We start from the raw sequence: 17,425 nt of genomic DNA, 5'->3' as shown, positions 1-17,425 counted from the left end.
ACTTTGTGCAATGGGTTGCCAAATTCCCCAATTTTATGGGCTCCCGAAGATCCACAAACTGGGCATACCTCTAAGGTCCATTGTTTCCTGCTGCAACTCACCTACTTATGAACTTTCAAAATTCATCGCCAGACTCTTAATCACCCCTTGTGGGGAATACCAACCATACCATATCCAACAATGTGGAGTTTCTGCACCTCATTAAAGATCTCACCATCTCTGAAGACCAACCATAACCTCCTTTAATGTAGTCTCCTTATTCATGTTTGTTCCAGTACAGCAGGCCATTGCCTATGCGAGAAAACTTTTGGATATTGATACCACCTTACCCAACAAGACCCAGCTCTCCACAGATGACATTTGTGCAGCCCTCAATCTATGCTTGACTAGCAGCATGATTATGTTCGGCAACTCTCTATTCCGCCAGATCCATAGGAGCCTGCGTCAGCTCCATCATAGCCAACATTGCCATGGAGGAATTAGAGAGCCGCATTTTTTCAAACTGCCTGTTCCCATCACACTCTAGTGTCGGTACGTGGATGAGATTTTCACTATTATCCCTCGGGGATCAGAAACCCAACTGCTACAACACCTCAACTCCCTGTCATCCTCCATCCAGTTTACCATCAAACTAGAGGCAAACAACATCCTCTCCTTCATGGATGTTTTAGTACATTGCATAGACCCGGATTTAAGAACTTTGGTTTATAGAAAACCCATGTGTGCAGGCCAGTTTACAAACTACAGGTCTACACATGCCCCAACCATTTACCTAGTACCACATGCACCTTACTTGCCCGCGCATGGATTGACTCTAGCTCTATAGATGATTAGAAATTTCGAAGGTAAAACACCGCTGACCTTTCAAGATGCGGTTATCCGGCTCATATGCTAGAGAAATGAGATTTACAAGCTCGAGCTCGTTGTAATCCACCCTGCGGGTTACCACAGGGTGGATTACAACACCTACTTCTACAGTAGGTGTTGTAATCGCACCTACTTATACAGTAGGTGCGAAGAATCCTTTGCGCCTACTGTATAAGGTGTTTACAACTTCCAGACAGAAAATTACTATCATTAATTTCTAGGGTAAACACCAATCCCCTCCTCCTTCTTACGTAGTGGTACTGTATACCAAATCACCTACCATGATTGCAGTAGTTGTTACATGGGTGAAACCGCTAGAAGGCTGCAAGATCGGGTCTTGGAACATGTCCACTCCAGTCCACTGATTCCAAACATTCCACAGTTGCCAAACATTAGTGGTCTGAACAACATGACCTTGATCCCTGACGTGATGTGGAGATTATTGACCACTTGTGCAGGAGCACACCAGGAGTGTGCAAAAATTTATACGGTGTCCCATTAATTAAAAACATCAGAAAATAATATTCTAAAATTCAATAGATTTTACTTTGGCCTCCTGGCGCCTGTGTGTGCCACGCACCTGCACTCGTAAAACGCACGTGGTTTGAAGCTCTACACATTGCCAATTGTAGTAGTCTTCAACAGCAGTAGAAACATGTACATGCAGCCAATCATGGAAATAGATGTTTCACAATCCGACGAACACTGGCATATGTCTCATGTACATGCCTCTCTTAGCACCAAATGTCTGATTCTGCCCAGTGACTTATTCATTGTTTATAACGGTCATCCAACTTGTGCATGCACCTACTTTGTCTATTGCATAGTCATGCCCAGTCCTATATTGATATTCTATTACAATGTATATCCAATGTATGAAGGGGCACATCGCCCCGAAAGCTCCTGTTTCATATTTGTACCTTACTCTATAATAAATAGTGTTTTCAGAAGTTGCAATATTCCTTCTTTCATCATCATCATCAGCCATTTTCAATCCACTGCAGGATGAAAGCCTCTCCAGCAACTTTCCAGTTCCTTCTGTTTTGAGCACTGGTCATCCATTTACTATCCACAAACTCATGAATTTCATCTATCCATCTCCGCCTTTGTCTTCCAGGTTTTCTTCTAGCTCCTCTTGGATACCATTCTGTTATTTTCTTAGTCCATCTATCATCATGTCTTCGAGCTATGTGTCCTGCCCAAGACCATTTTAGTTCTTTAATTTTGATAAGAATGTCCTTTACTTGAGTTTGCTGCCTAATCCATGTGTTTTCTTCTTCTTATCTAACAGTCTGATTCCCAATATAATTCATTCCATTCTTTGCTGTGTAGTTCTCAGCTTCTTTTCCATTCTTTTGGTGAGTGCCCAAGTTTCACTTCCATAAGTCATGGTGGGGAGTATACACTGGTTCATTATTTTACGTTTCAGACAAATTGGGATATTGCTCCTCAGTATGTGATTATATTTCCTGAATGCTATCCATCCAAAATTTATTCTTCTCTTGACTTCCAGCCATTTATCATTATTACAGCCAATGACTTGTCCCAGATAAGTATATGACTCCACCTTTTCAATTACTGCTCCTTCAATCATTATATCCTTTTCTGTGGCATACTTGTTCATTGTTACTTTTGTTTTAGCCATATTCATCTTTAGTCCAAAATCCTTACTAACTGTGCATAACTGATTAAGATTTTCCTTTAATTCTTTGGGATCGTGGCTTATGACCACAATGTCTTCTGCAAATCGTAAATGGTTCCAGGTACTCTCCATTCACCTTGACTCCTTTCTGCTACCACTCTGATCTTCTGAAAGCTTCCTCAAGGGCAGCAGTAAACAACTTCGGAGATATTGTGTCTCCTTGTTGAACTCCTTTCTCAATTTTAAATTTCCTATTGTCTTTGTCTAGTCTAATAAAGGAGGTAGCACTCTCATGTATTTTCTTCAAAATCATAATATATGGGGTATCTATGCCTTGTCTTTCCAGTGGCCGAAACATTGCCTTATGCTGTATGGAGTCAAATGCCTTTTCATAATCCACAAATGCCAGGCATAATGGTGTTTTATATTCATTTGCTTTCTCCATTAGCTGTGATATTACATGAAGGTGATCCATAGCTGAGAATCCTGTCCTAGAGCCAGCTTGCTCTTTTGGTTCAAGTAATGACCCTTGTGAACAACTTGTAGATGAGGGATAACAAGCTAATTGGTCTATAATTTCCAATTTCTGATTTATCTCCTTTCTTATGCAGCAAAACTATGATTGCTTATTTTTCCACTGCTTAGGCGTCACACCTTTTCTAATGCACTTTGTGAAGAGCCTTGCCAGTTTTTGTGTTATGTCTCTTCCTCCCAATTTTAACAACTCTAGAGTAACTTCATCTTCCCCCGGGGCTTTCTGATTCTGATGATGTTACCAACTGATGATGTTACCAACAGCAAACTCAAAATGGGAAGCATTCAAGGAACTAATCTTGGAGGCTACCAGGCTTTACATACCAACTAAGAAATATTGTTCAAGGTTTAGGCCTAAATGGTTGTCAGATGAGCTAATGAGACATGTGGCAGAGAAGAAAAATGCATGGGATACATACAAATTAATGGGTGACATGGAAGCCTATGATAGATATAAGTTGGTCTGTAACCAAGTCACAAAGGAGATTAGGCAGGCAAAGGCAGACTATGAAAAATCCTTGGCAAAGGATGCAAAGAAAAACAGAAAAGAGTTTTTTACATACTTGAACTCGAAAAGGAAAGGGATGAATCAGATTGGTCCACTGGATATTGATGGTTCAACAGTTGAGGATCCTGCTCAGGTGGCTAACAATCTAAACGAGTATTTTGCATCTACATTCACGCATGAGGAGTTATTCAGGAAGGAGAATGATGTAGGTAAAGTAAACATTGGCAGTGAGCTGGATGATTTTGTAATAACTGAGAGGAAAGTGGAGGAGAGATTGTTGAGGATAAACATAAAAAAGGCACCTGGGGTGGATGGGATCTATCCAGTTATATTAAAGGAGGCAGCAAAGGAAGTATGCAAACCCCTAGCCATAATTATGAGAGCTTCTTTGGACTCAGGGGAGGTGCCCATAGACTGGAGATGTGCAAATGTAACCCCAATTCACAAAGGAGGATCAAAGGCTGACACAAGTAATTATAGACCTGTTAGTTTAACTTCTGTTCCAGGTAAATTAATGGAGGCACTGGTTAAAGAAGCACTGCAGGATCATCTAGACAAGAATTCAGTTATAGCTCAGACGCAGCATGGTTTTGTTAAGGGCAGGTCTTGCCTGACCAATTTGATTGGATACTATGATGTAGTCACAAAAGAACTGGATGCAGGGAATAACTTTGATATTATATATTTGGATCTTAGAAAGGCTTTTGATACTGTTGCACATGGAAGACTGCTGCACAAATTGGAGCAGTGTGGCATTGGAGGCAAATTGCTGCTATGGATAAGGGGATGGTTGAGTGGCAGAAGACAGAGAGTGGTAATCAATGGACACTGCTCAACGTGGACTAATGTTATTAGTGGAGTTCCTCAAGGTTCAGTGTTGGGTCCGTTGTTGTTTTCGGTGTTTATGAATGATATTGATGATGGGATATCAAGTTTAATGTCCAAGTTTGCAGATGATACAAAGGTTGGCAGGGTCGTTAAGGACAATACTGACGCTATGCTGCTGCAACAGGATCTGGAAAGGTTGAACAGATGGGCTGAGAGGTGGCAAATGAGGTTTAACATCGACAAATGTAAAGTGCTGCATATGGGAAACAGTAACCCCAGAGCAACGTATCAACTCTGCGGTACTACACTGACAGTGGTGGAGAATGAAAAGGACCTGGGGGTAATTGTGCAGGCAGATATGAAGTTCTCTGAGCAGTGCAGACGAGCTGCAAGAGTAGCGCATGGTGTCTTGTCAATGATATACAGGAATTTTTCTAGCAGGGATAAGGAGGTGATTATTCCCTTGTATAAGGCAATGGTAAGGCCACATCTTGAGTACTGTATACAGGTCTGGAGGCCTCATTTCAAGAAGGATGTAGAGCTGCTGGAACGGGTACAGAGAAGGGCAACAAGATTAGTAAATGGAACAAAGGGTTGCTCTTACGAAGAAAGGCTTAAGTTTTGCAAATTACAGAGTCTGGAGACTAGGCACCGGCGAGGTGATCTGATAGAGGTGTATAAGGCTTTGAATGGTTTGAGCATGCTCAATGCCAATGGGATTCTTCATCTTTCTCAGAATAATCACCTCAGAGGGCATAAATTCAAATTGAGGAAGGACGGATGTCGGATAGATGTGCGGAAATTTGCCTTTGGCCAGCGGGTGGTTGGTTGGTGGAACCGACTTCCATCACTTGTTGTTGAAGTTGATAGCCTAAACAAATTTAAAGCTCAACTGGACAGGTATTTCGAACGAACGGAGGGGTGAAATGGGAGTGGGTGTTTTTTTTTTTTTTTTTTTTTTTTTTTGGCTGATGCTGAATAAGCTTGCTTTCTTGCATCATATGCCTCTGCTAATGCTAATGCTAATGCTAATGATTCTTCATTTTCTTCAATGCATGTTCTACCTCATCAGGAAGAATATCGGGTATGTCGTATGTGTTGCTACTTTGCAATCCATCTTCCCCACTGCTGGTATCATTCCCTCGCTCCTTGTATAATTCTCTATAATAGTCTTCTGCTATTTGAATTATGCCTTCTCTGCTGTTTATAAGTACACCATCGCTATTCTTCAGTTTCAGTATCATTTGTATTTCTGTATTACTGCTCATGGCTGCTGATTTAAATCCTTTGTTTTCCCTTAATGCTTGTTCTACTTTTCTTGTGTTAAATCTTCTTATGTCCTCTCTGAGTCTCTTTCTAATGGCTTTGCATAACTCAGTATACTCAATTTTCTCCCTGTCAGTGTTTTTCTTGCTCTTCATTTGTCGTCTTCGGTTCATCATGACAGGTGTTTCTTGACTAATTTTTTCTTCTTTGGATTTATTTTTCCCTATAGGTTTCTTGGGCTTTATCACTTTCAGAAAGTTGTAATATTCCTCGTCGATATCTTGGTCCTAAGCAGTCTGCAGAAGCTCAAACTTGTTCTTAAGTTCCAGTACATACTTCTTTTTCTCCTCTTCTGTTATCTCAAAGACCTTTGTATTATTTACTCGAGTCAGTTTTTTCCTTTCCTTTCCTACATCTATATCAAGTGTACATCTTACCATTCTGTGATCGCTTCCAACATTTACCTTATTCAGGACGGTAACATCATTCACAATATATCTTCTGTTAGTGAGGATGAAGTTGATTTCATTAGCAGTTAATCCATTTGGACTCTTCCATGTCCACTTTCTGTTCACCCTTTTCTTGAAAAAAGTATTCATTACTGACAGTCCTTGAGATTCTGCAAATTCCACAAGTCTTTCACCTCTTTCATTTCTTTCACCAATTCCAAAATTTGCTATAGTTCCCCTTTCAGCACTGTTTTGTCCTTTTCCAACCTTAGCATTGAAGTCCCCCATAATAATAGTGTAGTGGGTTTCCTGCTCATCTAGAAGACTCTCAATTTTGGAGTACATTTCTTCAACCTCTTCATCATCATGGCTCGATGTTGGTGCATAAATCATTATAATCTTTAGCTTGTACCTCTTAGAAATTTGGAGTATTAGTCTTGACACCCTCGGTGATGTACTTTTGAATTCCACAATGTTGTTTTTAAAATCTTTATGGACCAGAAACCCAACTTCACCTTCACTCCTTTCACTGTTTCCATTGGTGTACAGCAGATTAACACTTGATAAACTTATAAGTGATTCATTTCTTCTTCTTGTTTCAGCCAAACTGATGATATTCCAATTCACATTTTCCAATTCCTATTCCAGCTCTAATATCCTGTCTTCACCAATGAGTGATCTTACATTATAACAGGCCAAGTTCAGTTTCCATGCATGGCAGCCTGGTCGTACCCAGAGATTCTTAGCACCCTCTGCTTCCACTCTGATCCTCTCGCTGCCATAAGAGGGAGAGTGAAAGCTGCTGGGGACTGAAGGCTATTTGTTTTGTCGTGCTGTCATATGCTGGAGGGTTTGGTCTTTTCCTCTTCACGCTGACCAGGCGTCTTGAAGAGAACCACTCTACACGTTCGTTGCCACCTAAGTGACGTAACAGGGTTTACCATCGAGAAGGTGTGCATGAGTGGATTTTAGAGAGGCAGGTCAACCGGACTTCTCCTAAATCTTCTGTAATAGAAAGATATTGGATCCATCAGTGTTTTAGGCTGAGTGTCTGATAACACACAGGATACCTGTTTCCCTCTAAGCTCCTTCTTTACAAATATTCAAGTATTTAATTATATAATATCGGTGTAGATTACCCATAAATTTGAACTATGTAATTAACTATATTATATAATTATAATATGTAAAAGGCATCATTTTAATTGTATCTCATATTGTGGGTGCCTTCACAACAAGATAGCTGGTATTGCACTACTTCAAATAAATAATGCTTCTCTAGTAAAGAAGACTACTGTTATTTATTTTCCGTGGATACCACCACCCAGATGATCGTTTCAAAGCTAGCTGGCTTCGTCATCAATGAGTGGGCAGGTACCCTGGTAATGCAACATGCCATCACAGTTGCAAAGTTATTTCCACAATATGAGAGATGCCAAATGGTGTATAAATAATAATGTATTAGCAGACAAAATGCACAAGGCATAATTTCTTATGGGTTTAGGTAATCAATTATATAATATCGGTGTAGATACACCATAGTTTACCCATAAATTTGTGGATGAATGAAATTTATGGGAAAATTATGGCGTATCTACATCGATATTATATAGTTAATTACCTAAATGCATAAAAAATTATGCCTTGTGCATTTTGTCTTCTAATCAAGTATTTAATATAGCAAAAGCCTTATCTAAAGAAATAAAATTTAATACAGTTTAAAAAAGATAGATAGGCTTCAATTTACTATACAGTTAATACTATAAGTATTTGCAACATAGTGCAAGGAAGCCACAGGGTTTTGCTGTACTGGTAAATAAACAAACAGGTAGCTAAAACACAAATTCCCTCCTTACACGTGTAAGGAGTGAAAAATCCAGTTGACCTTTGAATTAATTCAAACTGTCAGCCTCAATTACGTACAAGGGCAACTTGTTCCAGCAATCAATGATTTGCTGGCAAAAAGAAAACTTCCTACAATCTAATATAAACCTCAAGTCCTGTAATTTGTATTTATGTCCCCTAGTTATGAAATTCTTTATAATAGTGATAATTCCACCTTCATCCATTTTACTAATCTCTCTCAGAGCTTTGTAAAGCTCAATGTCTCTTTTCAGATGAGGTGTCCATACTTGAACACAGTATTCCAAATTTGGTCCTACAATTGCCTTATAGTGTGGGATTATGACCTATCTCTACAGGAATAATGTTCAATAAATCATTGATAGGACACCGTGAGTTGTCCCAGCTGCCTGTTTACACTGTTCAGAAAACTTTATAATCTGCCAGTATTGTAACTCCCAGATTCCTTTCCTCCTCTACTGTTTTCAATTCAACCTCACCAAGTGTATAATTTATTTGTGGGTTATGATTCCCCAAGTGTAAGACTACATTTAGCAGCATTAAAACATATCTGCCACTTCTCTGACCATCTTTGAAGTCTGATCAAGTTCCTTTATCTGCAGATTCTTTAAGCATCAAGAATCTGCAGATAAAGGCAACACTAGGTGGCAGTGATCACAGTGTGCTGAAGTCGGATTTACTCAAAGAGGTAACTACCATCAGGGGTAAAGGGAAGGGTTATTGCTTTCGTAAAGGCGACTACGATGGTCTGAGACAGTATTTAAATTCTATACAGTGGGACCAACTGATGATGTTACCAACAGCAAATTCAAAATGGGAATCATTCAAAGAATTAATCCTGTAAACTACTAGGCTTTTCATACCAACAAAGAAATATTGTTCTAAATGGATGTCAGATGAACTAATTAGACATGTGACAGAGAGGAAAAATGCATGGGATACATATAAATTAATGGGTGACATGGAAGCCTATGATAGATATAAGCTGGTGTGTAACCAAGTTACAAAGGAGGTTAGGCAGGCAAAGGCAGATTATGAGAAATCTTTGGCAAAGGATGCAAAGAAAAACAGCAAAGAATTCTTTACCTATGTAAACTCTAGAAGGAAGGGGATGAATCAGATTGGTCCACATGATATCGATAGTTCAACTGTTGATGATCCTACTCAGGTAGCTAACAAACTAAATGAATATTTTGCATCTACATTCACACATGAGGAGTTATTCAGGGAGGGGAATGCCAGAATATTCAACTCTGGCAGTAAGCTAGATAATGTTGTTATAACTTAGAGTAAAGTGGAGGAGAAATTGTTGAAGATAAACATAAGAAAAGCACCTGGGGTGGATGGAATCTATCCAGTTATATTAAAATAGGTGGCAAAGGAAGTAAGCAAACCCTAAGCCATAATTATGAGAGCTTCCATGGACTGGAGATGTGTAAATGTGACCCCAATCCACAAAGGAGGATCAAAGGGAGACAGAGGTAATTACAGACCTGTTAGTTTAACTTCTGTTCCAGGGAAATTAATGGAGGCACTAGTTAAAGAAGCATTGTAGGATCATCTAGACAAGACTCCAGTTATAGCTCAGACTCAGCATGGGTTTGTTAAGGGGAAGTGTTATCTGACTAATTTTATTGGATACTATAATGTAATCACAAAGGAACTGGATGAAAAGAATAACTTTGATATCATATATTTGGATTTTAGAAAAGCCTTTGATACTATTGCACATGGAAGACTGCTGCACAAATTGGAGCCGTGTGGCACTGGAAGCAAATTGCTGCTATGGATAAAGGGATGGTTGAATGGGAAAAGACAGAGTGGTAATCAATGGACACTGCTCTTCGTGGACTAATGTTATTAGTGGGGTCCCTCGGGGTTCAGTGTTGGGTCCATTGTTGTTTTCTGTATTTATAAATGATATTGATGATGGTATATCAGACTTAATATCTAAGTTTGCAGACGATACAAAGGTTGGCAGGCTTGTTAATGACACTAATGACAGTACGCTGCTGCAACAGGATCTAGAAAAGTTCAGCAGATGGGCTGAGAGGTGGCAAATGAAGTTTAACATTGACAAATGCAAAGTACTGCATATGGGTAGCAGTAACCCCAGAGTAACGTATCAACTCTGTGGTACAACACTGACAATGGTAGAGAATGAAAAGGACCTGGGGGTAATTGTGCAGGAAGATATTAAGTTTTCTGAGCAGTGCAGATGTTCTGTAAGAGTAGCTCATGGTGTCTTGTTAATGATATACAGGAATTTTTCTAGCAGGGATAAGGAGGTGATTATCCCCTTGTATAAAGCAATGGTCAGACCACACCTTGAATACTGTATACAGGTCTGGAGGACTCGTTTCATGAAGGATGTAGAGCTGCTGGAACGAGTACAGAGAAGGGCAACAAGATTAGGAATGAAACAAAGGGTTGCTCTTACGAAGAAAGGCTTAAGTTTTGCAAATTACAGTGTCTGGAGACTAGGTACCTGCGAGGTGATCTGATTGAGGTGTATAAAGCCTTGAATGGTTTGGGCATGCTCAATGCTGATGGGATTCTTCCTCTTGCTCAGAATAATTGCCTGAGAGGGCATAAATTCAAATTGAGGAAAGACAGATGTAGGATAGATGTGCGGAAATTTGCTCTTAGCCAGCGGGGGTAGTTGGTTGGTGGAACAGACTTCCATCCCTTGTTGTGGAAGTTGATAGCCTAAATAAATTTAAGGCTCAGCTGGACAGGTATTTCGAACGAACAAAGGGGTGAAATGGAAGTGGGGTTTTTTTTTTTTTGGATGATGCTGCATAATCTTGCTTTCTTGGATCATATACCTCTACTAATGCTAATGTTACGTAAGTCGGAGACTTACTTGTATACTGAGTTGGCTTTGCATTAGTAATGCTCCTTGTGTAGGAATGGACCGGTCTCTGATGCTGTTGAACGCTCAAAGTCAAGAACAGTAGTAATAGAGGCATGTGATGCAAGAAAGCAAGTATTATGTAGCAACAGCCAAAAAAAAAAAAAATATTTCACACATCCATTCATCTAAAAGTTTGTCCAGTTCATCCTTGAATTTATTTAAGCTATCAACTTCCACAATGAAAGATGGAAGTTTGTTCCAGCAATTAACCACCCGCTGGCTAAAGACAAATTTCCCTACATCTATTCTAAAACTGTCTTTCCTCAGTAGCAACTGTACTCAGTAGTAGTTGAGTACTGTACGCAGTACTTAAGGCATAACCTTATACAAAACTGACCATTGCCTTATACAAAGAGATAATTACTTCCTCTTCCCCTGCTAGCAAAATTCCTGTACATCATTGACATACACAGGGGTATGTCAATGATATACCCCTGTATATCATTGACAATACCACCTGCTCTGGTAGCCTGTCTGCATTGCTCAGAAAACTTTATATCTGACTGCACAATCACTCCCAGGTCTTTTTCATTTTCTACCACTCTAAGTGTAGCACTACACAGATGGTACATTCCTCTGGGGTTACTGCTACCTATATGCAGTACTTTGTATTTGTCAATGTTAAATTTCAGTTGCCAATTCTCAGCCCATCCAGCCAAATTTTCTAGTTCCTTTTGCAGTAGCACACTACCATTGCTGTCATTAACAATCCTGCCAACCTTCGTATCATCTGCAAACTTCAACACTAAGCCTGACATACCTTCATCAGTATCATTAATAAATATACAAAACAACAGTGGGCCCAGCAATGAACATTGTGGGACTCCTCTAATAACATTAGTACACGAAGAGCAGTGTCCATTAATTACCACTCTCCGTCTTCTCCCACTCAACCACCCTTTTATCCATTATAGCAACTTAACCTTAATACCATATTGCTCCAATTTGTACAGTAATCTTCCATGAGCAACAGTGTCAAAAGCTTTCCTGAAATCCAATAATATCAAAATTATTTTTTTCATCCAGTTCCTTTATGACCACATCATAGTAGTATCCAATCAAATTGGTCAGACAAGACTTTCCCTTAACAAACCAATGCTGTGTCTGAATTATTGCTGCAGTCTTGTCTAGATGATCCTGCAATGCATTTTTAACCAGTGACTCCATTATTTTACCCGCAACAGAAGTTAAACTAAATGGTCTGTAATTACTCTTGTCACCCTTAGATCCCCTTTGTGAATTGGCGATACAATTTGCACATCTTCAGTCTGTAGGGATTTTCCCCGAGTCCAAGATGCTTTCATAATTATGGCTAAGGGTTTGCTTACTTCCTTTGCTGTTTCCTTTAATATAACTGGATAGATCACATCAACACCAGGTTAATGGGATCTGTCCAGTCATATTAAAGCTAATATAAAATTGTACTTGACATTACAGAATCTGAGCACACTTAACTATGTTGGTTGTTGAGATTAAAGAGTCTACTGTGACTGGCTCAACAATGGCCAAACAATCAGCCAAAGATCACATGTGGAACGTCCACATGTGGTCAATTCCTGTGCTTCAAATCTCGTAACACATCAGCAATGTAGCACAGTGTCCAAGCCAAACACCCAGCACAACACAGGAACAACAAGACCAATATCCACATGAACTATGCTCTGGACATTAGCTTGTATAGACTACGGCAGTCAACAGCCATCACAGGTACCGACAGTCTATCAACAGCATCTATCAACATGAAAATGTGCCATGCCACAAGGCCCAGTAAGTTGCTAACTGGTTTCAGGAACATTGTTATGTTGATAATTCATAATTCAAAGACAATGAATTATTCGTCCTCCCATGGCCACCCAACTCAGCCACTAAGCATATTTGGAACCTCCTGGAAAAGGACATCAGCTGCTATCCAACTGAATGTGCAGGCATTACGGGACACTGTGCAATAAATGTATAGAACTACCACAGGATACTCTGCAACACCTTGGAGTCCATGTCAAAGTGTGTACGAGTTGTAAACATGCTGGCATGGACTGTTAAAGTTGATAAACAGTTTGTAACGCAAGCTAAAGACATCCCCACAAGGCATTAGATGTTGCTAATATAAAGCCAATTCAGTGTTTGTGTGTATACACACATACTTGTAGTTGGTAGTCAAGTTTGAGGATACTTAAGTCCACTTGCTTGACTGACTATGGTTAAAGCTGAATTGATAATATAGTCTCCTTCTATCTAGTGAATTCCTCTGACCTTATGTGGTCATTCCAAAGTATAAAAAGAAAATTTATTTTAAATTATTGGAAAAAGCCAGTGTTATGAGTACTATAAAATATTACTGTAAGTAGTGAACAAAATACTTTTTTTTTTTATGTAGCACTGAGCAAACTCAGTTTGTTACTTAGTGCATTGATCTCATTATGGAGGCACCTTCACCAAGAGTTATTGATATTGCACTACTCTAAATAAAAAAAGCACTACTCCAGTGAAGAAGTATATTGCTGGGTTTTTTTTTTTTTTGTAGTTTTTTTAATGGGTTTGCTACTGCCCAAACTCAGGTTTTGTCTGGAGTCTCACCACAGCACACAGCAATGTGAATAAATTACCAATCCAGTCACTGAAGTATATACAATAAGCATTTATTTAAGAGTGTAATACCAAAGAAACTCATAGCAAAAGTGCCTACACAACATAAAATCAGTGCACTAATTAGTAAACTGGATTTGCTCAATGCTGCATAAAAACACAACTTTGGCCACCAGTTATAAGGCTTAGGAGATTTATTTATACAGAGTTTACAGTGTGCTTAGAGATTAAAAACTACCACCCACCGAAGAAAGGCCAAATAGCCCTGAAATGGTGCCGTCTGAGAATAAGTAACAACAGTCTTCTCCTTTGGTGAAGCTTACTCATTCAAAGTAGTGCAATATCATGGCAACTTGTTGTGAAGGTATTCACAATATGAGATATAACTTAAACGATGCCGCCTTTGCAAAACTTTGCTAATTCTGAGTTTAGCTGTGTACTACCATGATGCACTTGCACTAACTTGTACATAGTCTAATTCTCTTGCAGCCTGAGGCATAAGCCCTTAATGCACTTTAGATTACAAACATTTAATACAGCGCATTCAGAAACTTTCCCAAAATATATCATAATAAATCCCCAAAAGAAAGCAGAACACAAAACTTGACATGTCATGTCTAATATGTTTACTGGAAAGTAGCATGTTGTGCCAACAAGTTAATAAACAGTTTTGCAGTTAATCAGTTTAAGTGCATAAGGTGCTGCATTTTCAGCATTAGTAAAGTCCGACAGTAAAATGCTTCTGACTGAAGAATATGTATCACTGCTAAATTTTGCATGCTTGCTGAAACGATGTGATCGTTGTGACATTTCACATAGAGACTCTTTTAATTGCACACAAAGAGGAGTAAATAAAACTGTCAAATGGATACACAACAGAGTGAAATATGATTATGATTAAAGAGGCCTGTGTGCTCTGGACTCATTATTATCAAAATTACTGCAACTCAGAGCGAAAACGGTTACAAAATAGATTGTGACAAGTTTAATAATAGGAATATACATATATTAGATTAGATACATACAAACAAAAAGCTTTCAGTTGTTTTGTCAACCTTCCCCAGTTAAACTGACAGTTAAGAATGGAGCATGAAGGCGTGTACTGCCAATCTTGTACGTGAAGTGTGTGATTAATTGTTGGATGTTGAAGCCTGTGGCTGTGATGCATGCGGACGTTGCCAGCGTTTGTCAATAGTCAAGATGTTGTTTCGATGATAGGGTGGACTCGACATCCACTGCTCCTGTTGACTGAGGTATTGGAGCATTTGATGTTCAACAACTCCAACCAGGCGTGTCGTCAATAGTGACGGGACCTATCCACAATCACGACATCGCGGTGTGGGTCAATGTTGTGGTGGGTTGACCAAACGTGTTCGGCAATAAGATATTGCTGAACAAGATATTGCAATCCTGACTATTGACAAATGCTGGCAACGTCCGCATGCATCACAGCCACAGGCTTCAACATCCAACAATTAATCACGTACAAGATTGGAAGTACACGCCCTCATGTTGCATTCTTAACTGTCAGTTTAACTGAGGAAGGTTGACAAAACAACCGAAAGATTTTTGTTTGCATGTATTTAATCTAATATATGTATATTTCCTATTATTAAACTTGTCACAATCTATTTTGTATCCGTTTTCACTCTGAGTTGCAGTAATTTTGATAATAACAGAGTGAAAGCTGCTGCAATTAAAGTGCTGGTAGAATCAGAGATGGTAGAACAAACTGACTTCTGGATTGTTATTAACTTTATAAACACTAGTAAAAACATGTCACTGCTTATTGACACTACTTAAAAAAAAACTTTTGGTTAACAGTATGTATGTTCATTCAACAAAAGATATTATGGAAACTTAATGAATGTGTTGCGCATTTACTAACCAAAGCTAATGCATTATATCCTGACTTGCCAACTGGCCTGAGACTTCTTGGACCAAGTTCGTATATTGTACCATCTGGAAACCTCTTCGACCGAATACAGCCACCCAACGTTGCGTTCCTTTCCAGTAATATGATCTAAAGAAAGTGAATTCCATTTACAATCTTAATTCATATGTGAAGGTTGACAAAAGCTTCCAGATATACTATACCAAAGTATTAACACATTTACTATGGTCTATTACAATAATGGTTTCTAATTGTTGCTCCATGAACAAGAATCAATTCAAGATAATTTTTTGTGGACTGGCGCAAATTAAGAAAACAAGAATATTATAAAATGTAAGATTTAAAAATGCAGAAAGAAAGAGCAAAGTATGTCATTATTTTGATTATTTAATAAACGGATATGACCAATTATGAGATGCCAATCTGCAAAACTTTCACCAAAATTTTACTGGTCTGCAAAGGTGGTTGTTTGGGAGCCATTGATCTATTCCATTTTTTCACTAGCATAACTTTCAGTTACACTACTAGTTAAAAAAAAAAAAAAACACCACGACATCAGGCATGCATAATACATACACCCTATTCTATATCATGATAGAGCCATATGAGAAAATTACAGTCATCTGATCAATAAGTTCATATGTAAGGCATGGGGATAAGTTGAGAACTCACTGTTAACTGAAACATTTTTAAAGTAAGAAAAGTATCCTACAATACCAAGTCTTCCAATGCATGGTACACCTCATAAAGATATCCACTTTTTATGTTTTCATGTGGCACTTCTCTCTTGGCATCCTGCCTATTAACTTCACAGTTGGAAGGGGGGGAAAATTCCTTTAGAAATACCAGTGAATACCAGCATTAACTCAGCCCAGGTATGGTAAGTGCCCTGCTACTGACTTAGCCTGCAAACCTCATCAAATTTCTTACTGGTAGCCACCTTTTTTTTTTGGATCTATATAACACTGGTTTGGCAGAAGGAGTTCTCCTTATTGGCAGAAGATCACTGTACTGAGAGTAATTCTCACTGGTGTGATGGAAGGAGTTCTCTTTCTTGCTGGAAGATCACTGTACTGAGAGTAATTCTAAAAGTTCAGAGAAGCACATGAATGAGCCTTACTCGTATCCGCTCGCTGCGTTACTGCTGATATTGGGAATGTTGTTGTTGGGTTTTTTGGCGCAAGAGCTACTTTGGCCATATTGCGCCTGTTCCTGTAGAGAGACACTGTACAGATTAATAAAAACAGTTTATATGAGCATAAATATATTAATCTGTTTTAGATAGTGGAAAAACTCAGGTAAATTGGAGTTGTCCCCAATAATATGTCTAATTCGAAGAGGTTCATTTAAATTAGATAGGAATCAGAATGATATGGTTCTGGCATACTGATAGTGAGTGCACTCAATAAGAATATGCTTTACGGTTAGTGAAGAATCACAGTGACGGATTATTTCCTCGCAATAAATATTGACGTTTGTTATTTGGTTTTTAGGAGCATTAGCAACTAAGGCCATATTGCTCCGTGAATATGCAGTGGTCCTCACCTTTCCACATCCTCCATATTTGGTGGTGACGGGCTTGAACCCCAGTCTAATCAAGAAGCGTGTGCTACGCACTGCTGCTCCTTCCCACCTGGCTACGGAGGCGCCTAAATATTGATGTGTAAGATGGGTATGACCTATATGTGTTCTGGCAAGCACAACCTATTAGTGTCTGTTTGAGCGGAAACTAGATTTCCATAGCTGTGGATCCTGTTTTATATTTCGTAACTTGTTATGCAACTGATTATGCCAAATTTCCTCTCCATTTTTCTCTCCAAATTCAATGTATGATTGATTTATAGTCTGTGTAAGGAATCTGGATGTGGTTATTATCAGTGGGATTTCTTGCTGCTTTACCTGCACTCTCATTTCCTGGTATTCCAGTGTGCCCCGGAATCCAACAAAATGTGACAGTCTGCCTATTGTTATGAAATTCGGATATTTGAGTTCTTATTTGATTTATAAATGGATGTGGCAAGCAAGAATTGCTTTGGAGGGCTGTCTGTATAGATTATAGTCTTTGGAGTAAAAT

The 17,425-nt window shown here is 38.9% G+C and overlaps 1 protein-coding gene across 4 annotated transcripts in view; it reads right to left on the bottom strand.

Moving 5' to 3' along the window:
- Window positions 1-17,425, bottom strand: part of Ppox (protoporphyrinogen oxidase) — a 120,339-nt gene that overhangs the window by 74,406 nt on the left and 28,508 nt on the right. For all 4 annotated transcript variants that reach the window (XM_090389109.1, XM_090389107.1, XM_090389110.1 and 1 more), the window contains exon 3: window positions 15,346-15,480. In XM_090389109.1, coding sequence (XP_090245235.1) covers window positions 15,346-15,480 — 135 coding nt within the window. The remainder of the gene's footprint in view (window positions 1-15,345; window positions 15,481-17,425) is intronic.

Source organism: Mastigoproctus giganteus, chromosome 14, assembly GCF_048544385.1.
Source record: "Mastigoproctus giganteus isolate SK-2022 chromosome 14, ASM4854438v1, whole genome shotgun sequence".
Lineage (NCBI taxonomy): Eukaryota > Metazoa > Arthropoda > Arachnida > Uropygi > Thelyphonidae > Mastigoproctus > Mastigoproctus giganteus.
Note: the sequence above shows the minus strand (reverse complement) of the source record. Positions and strands in the feature narration are given on the sequence as shown.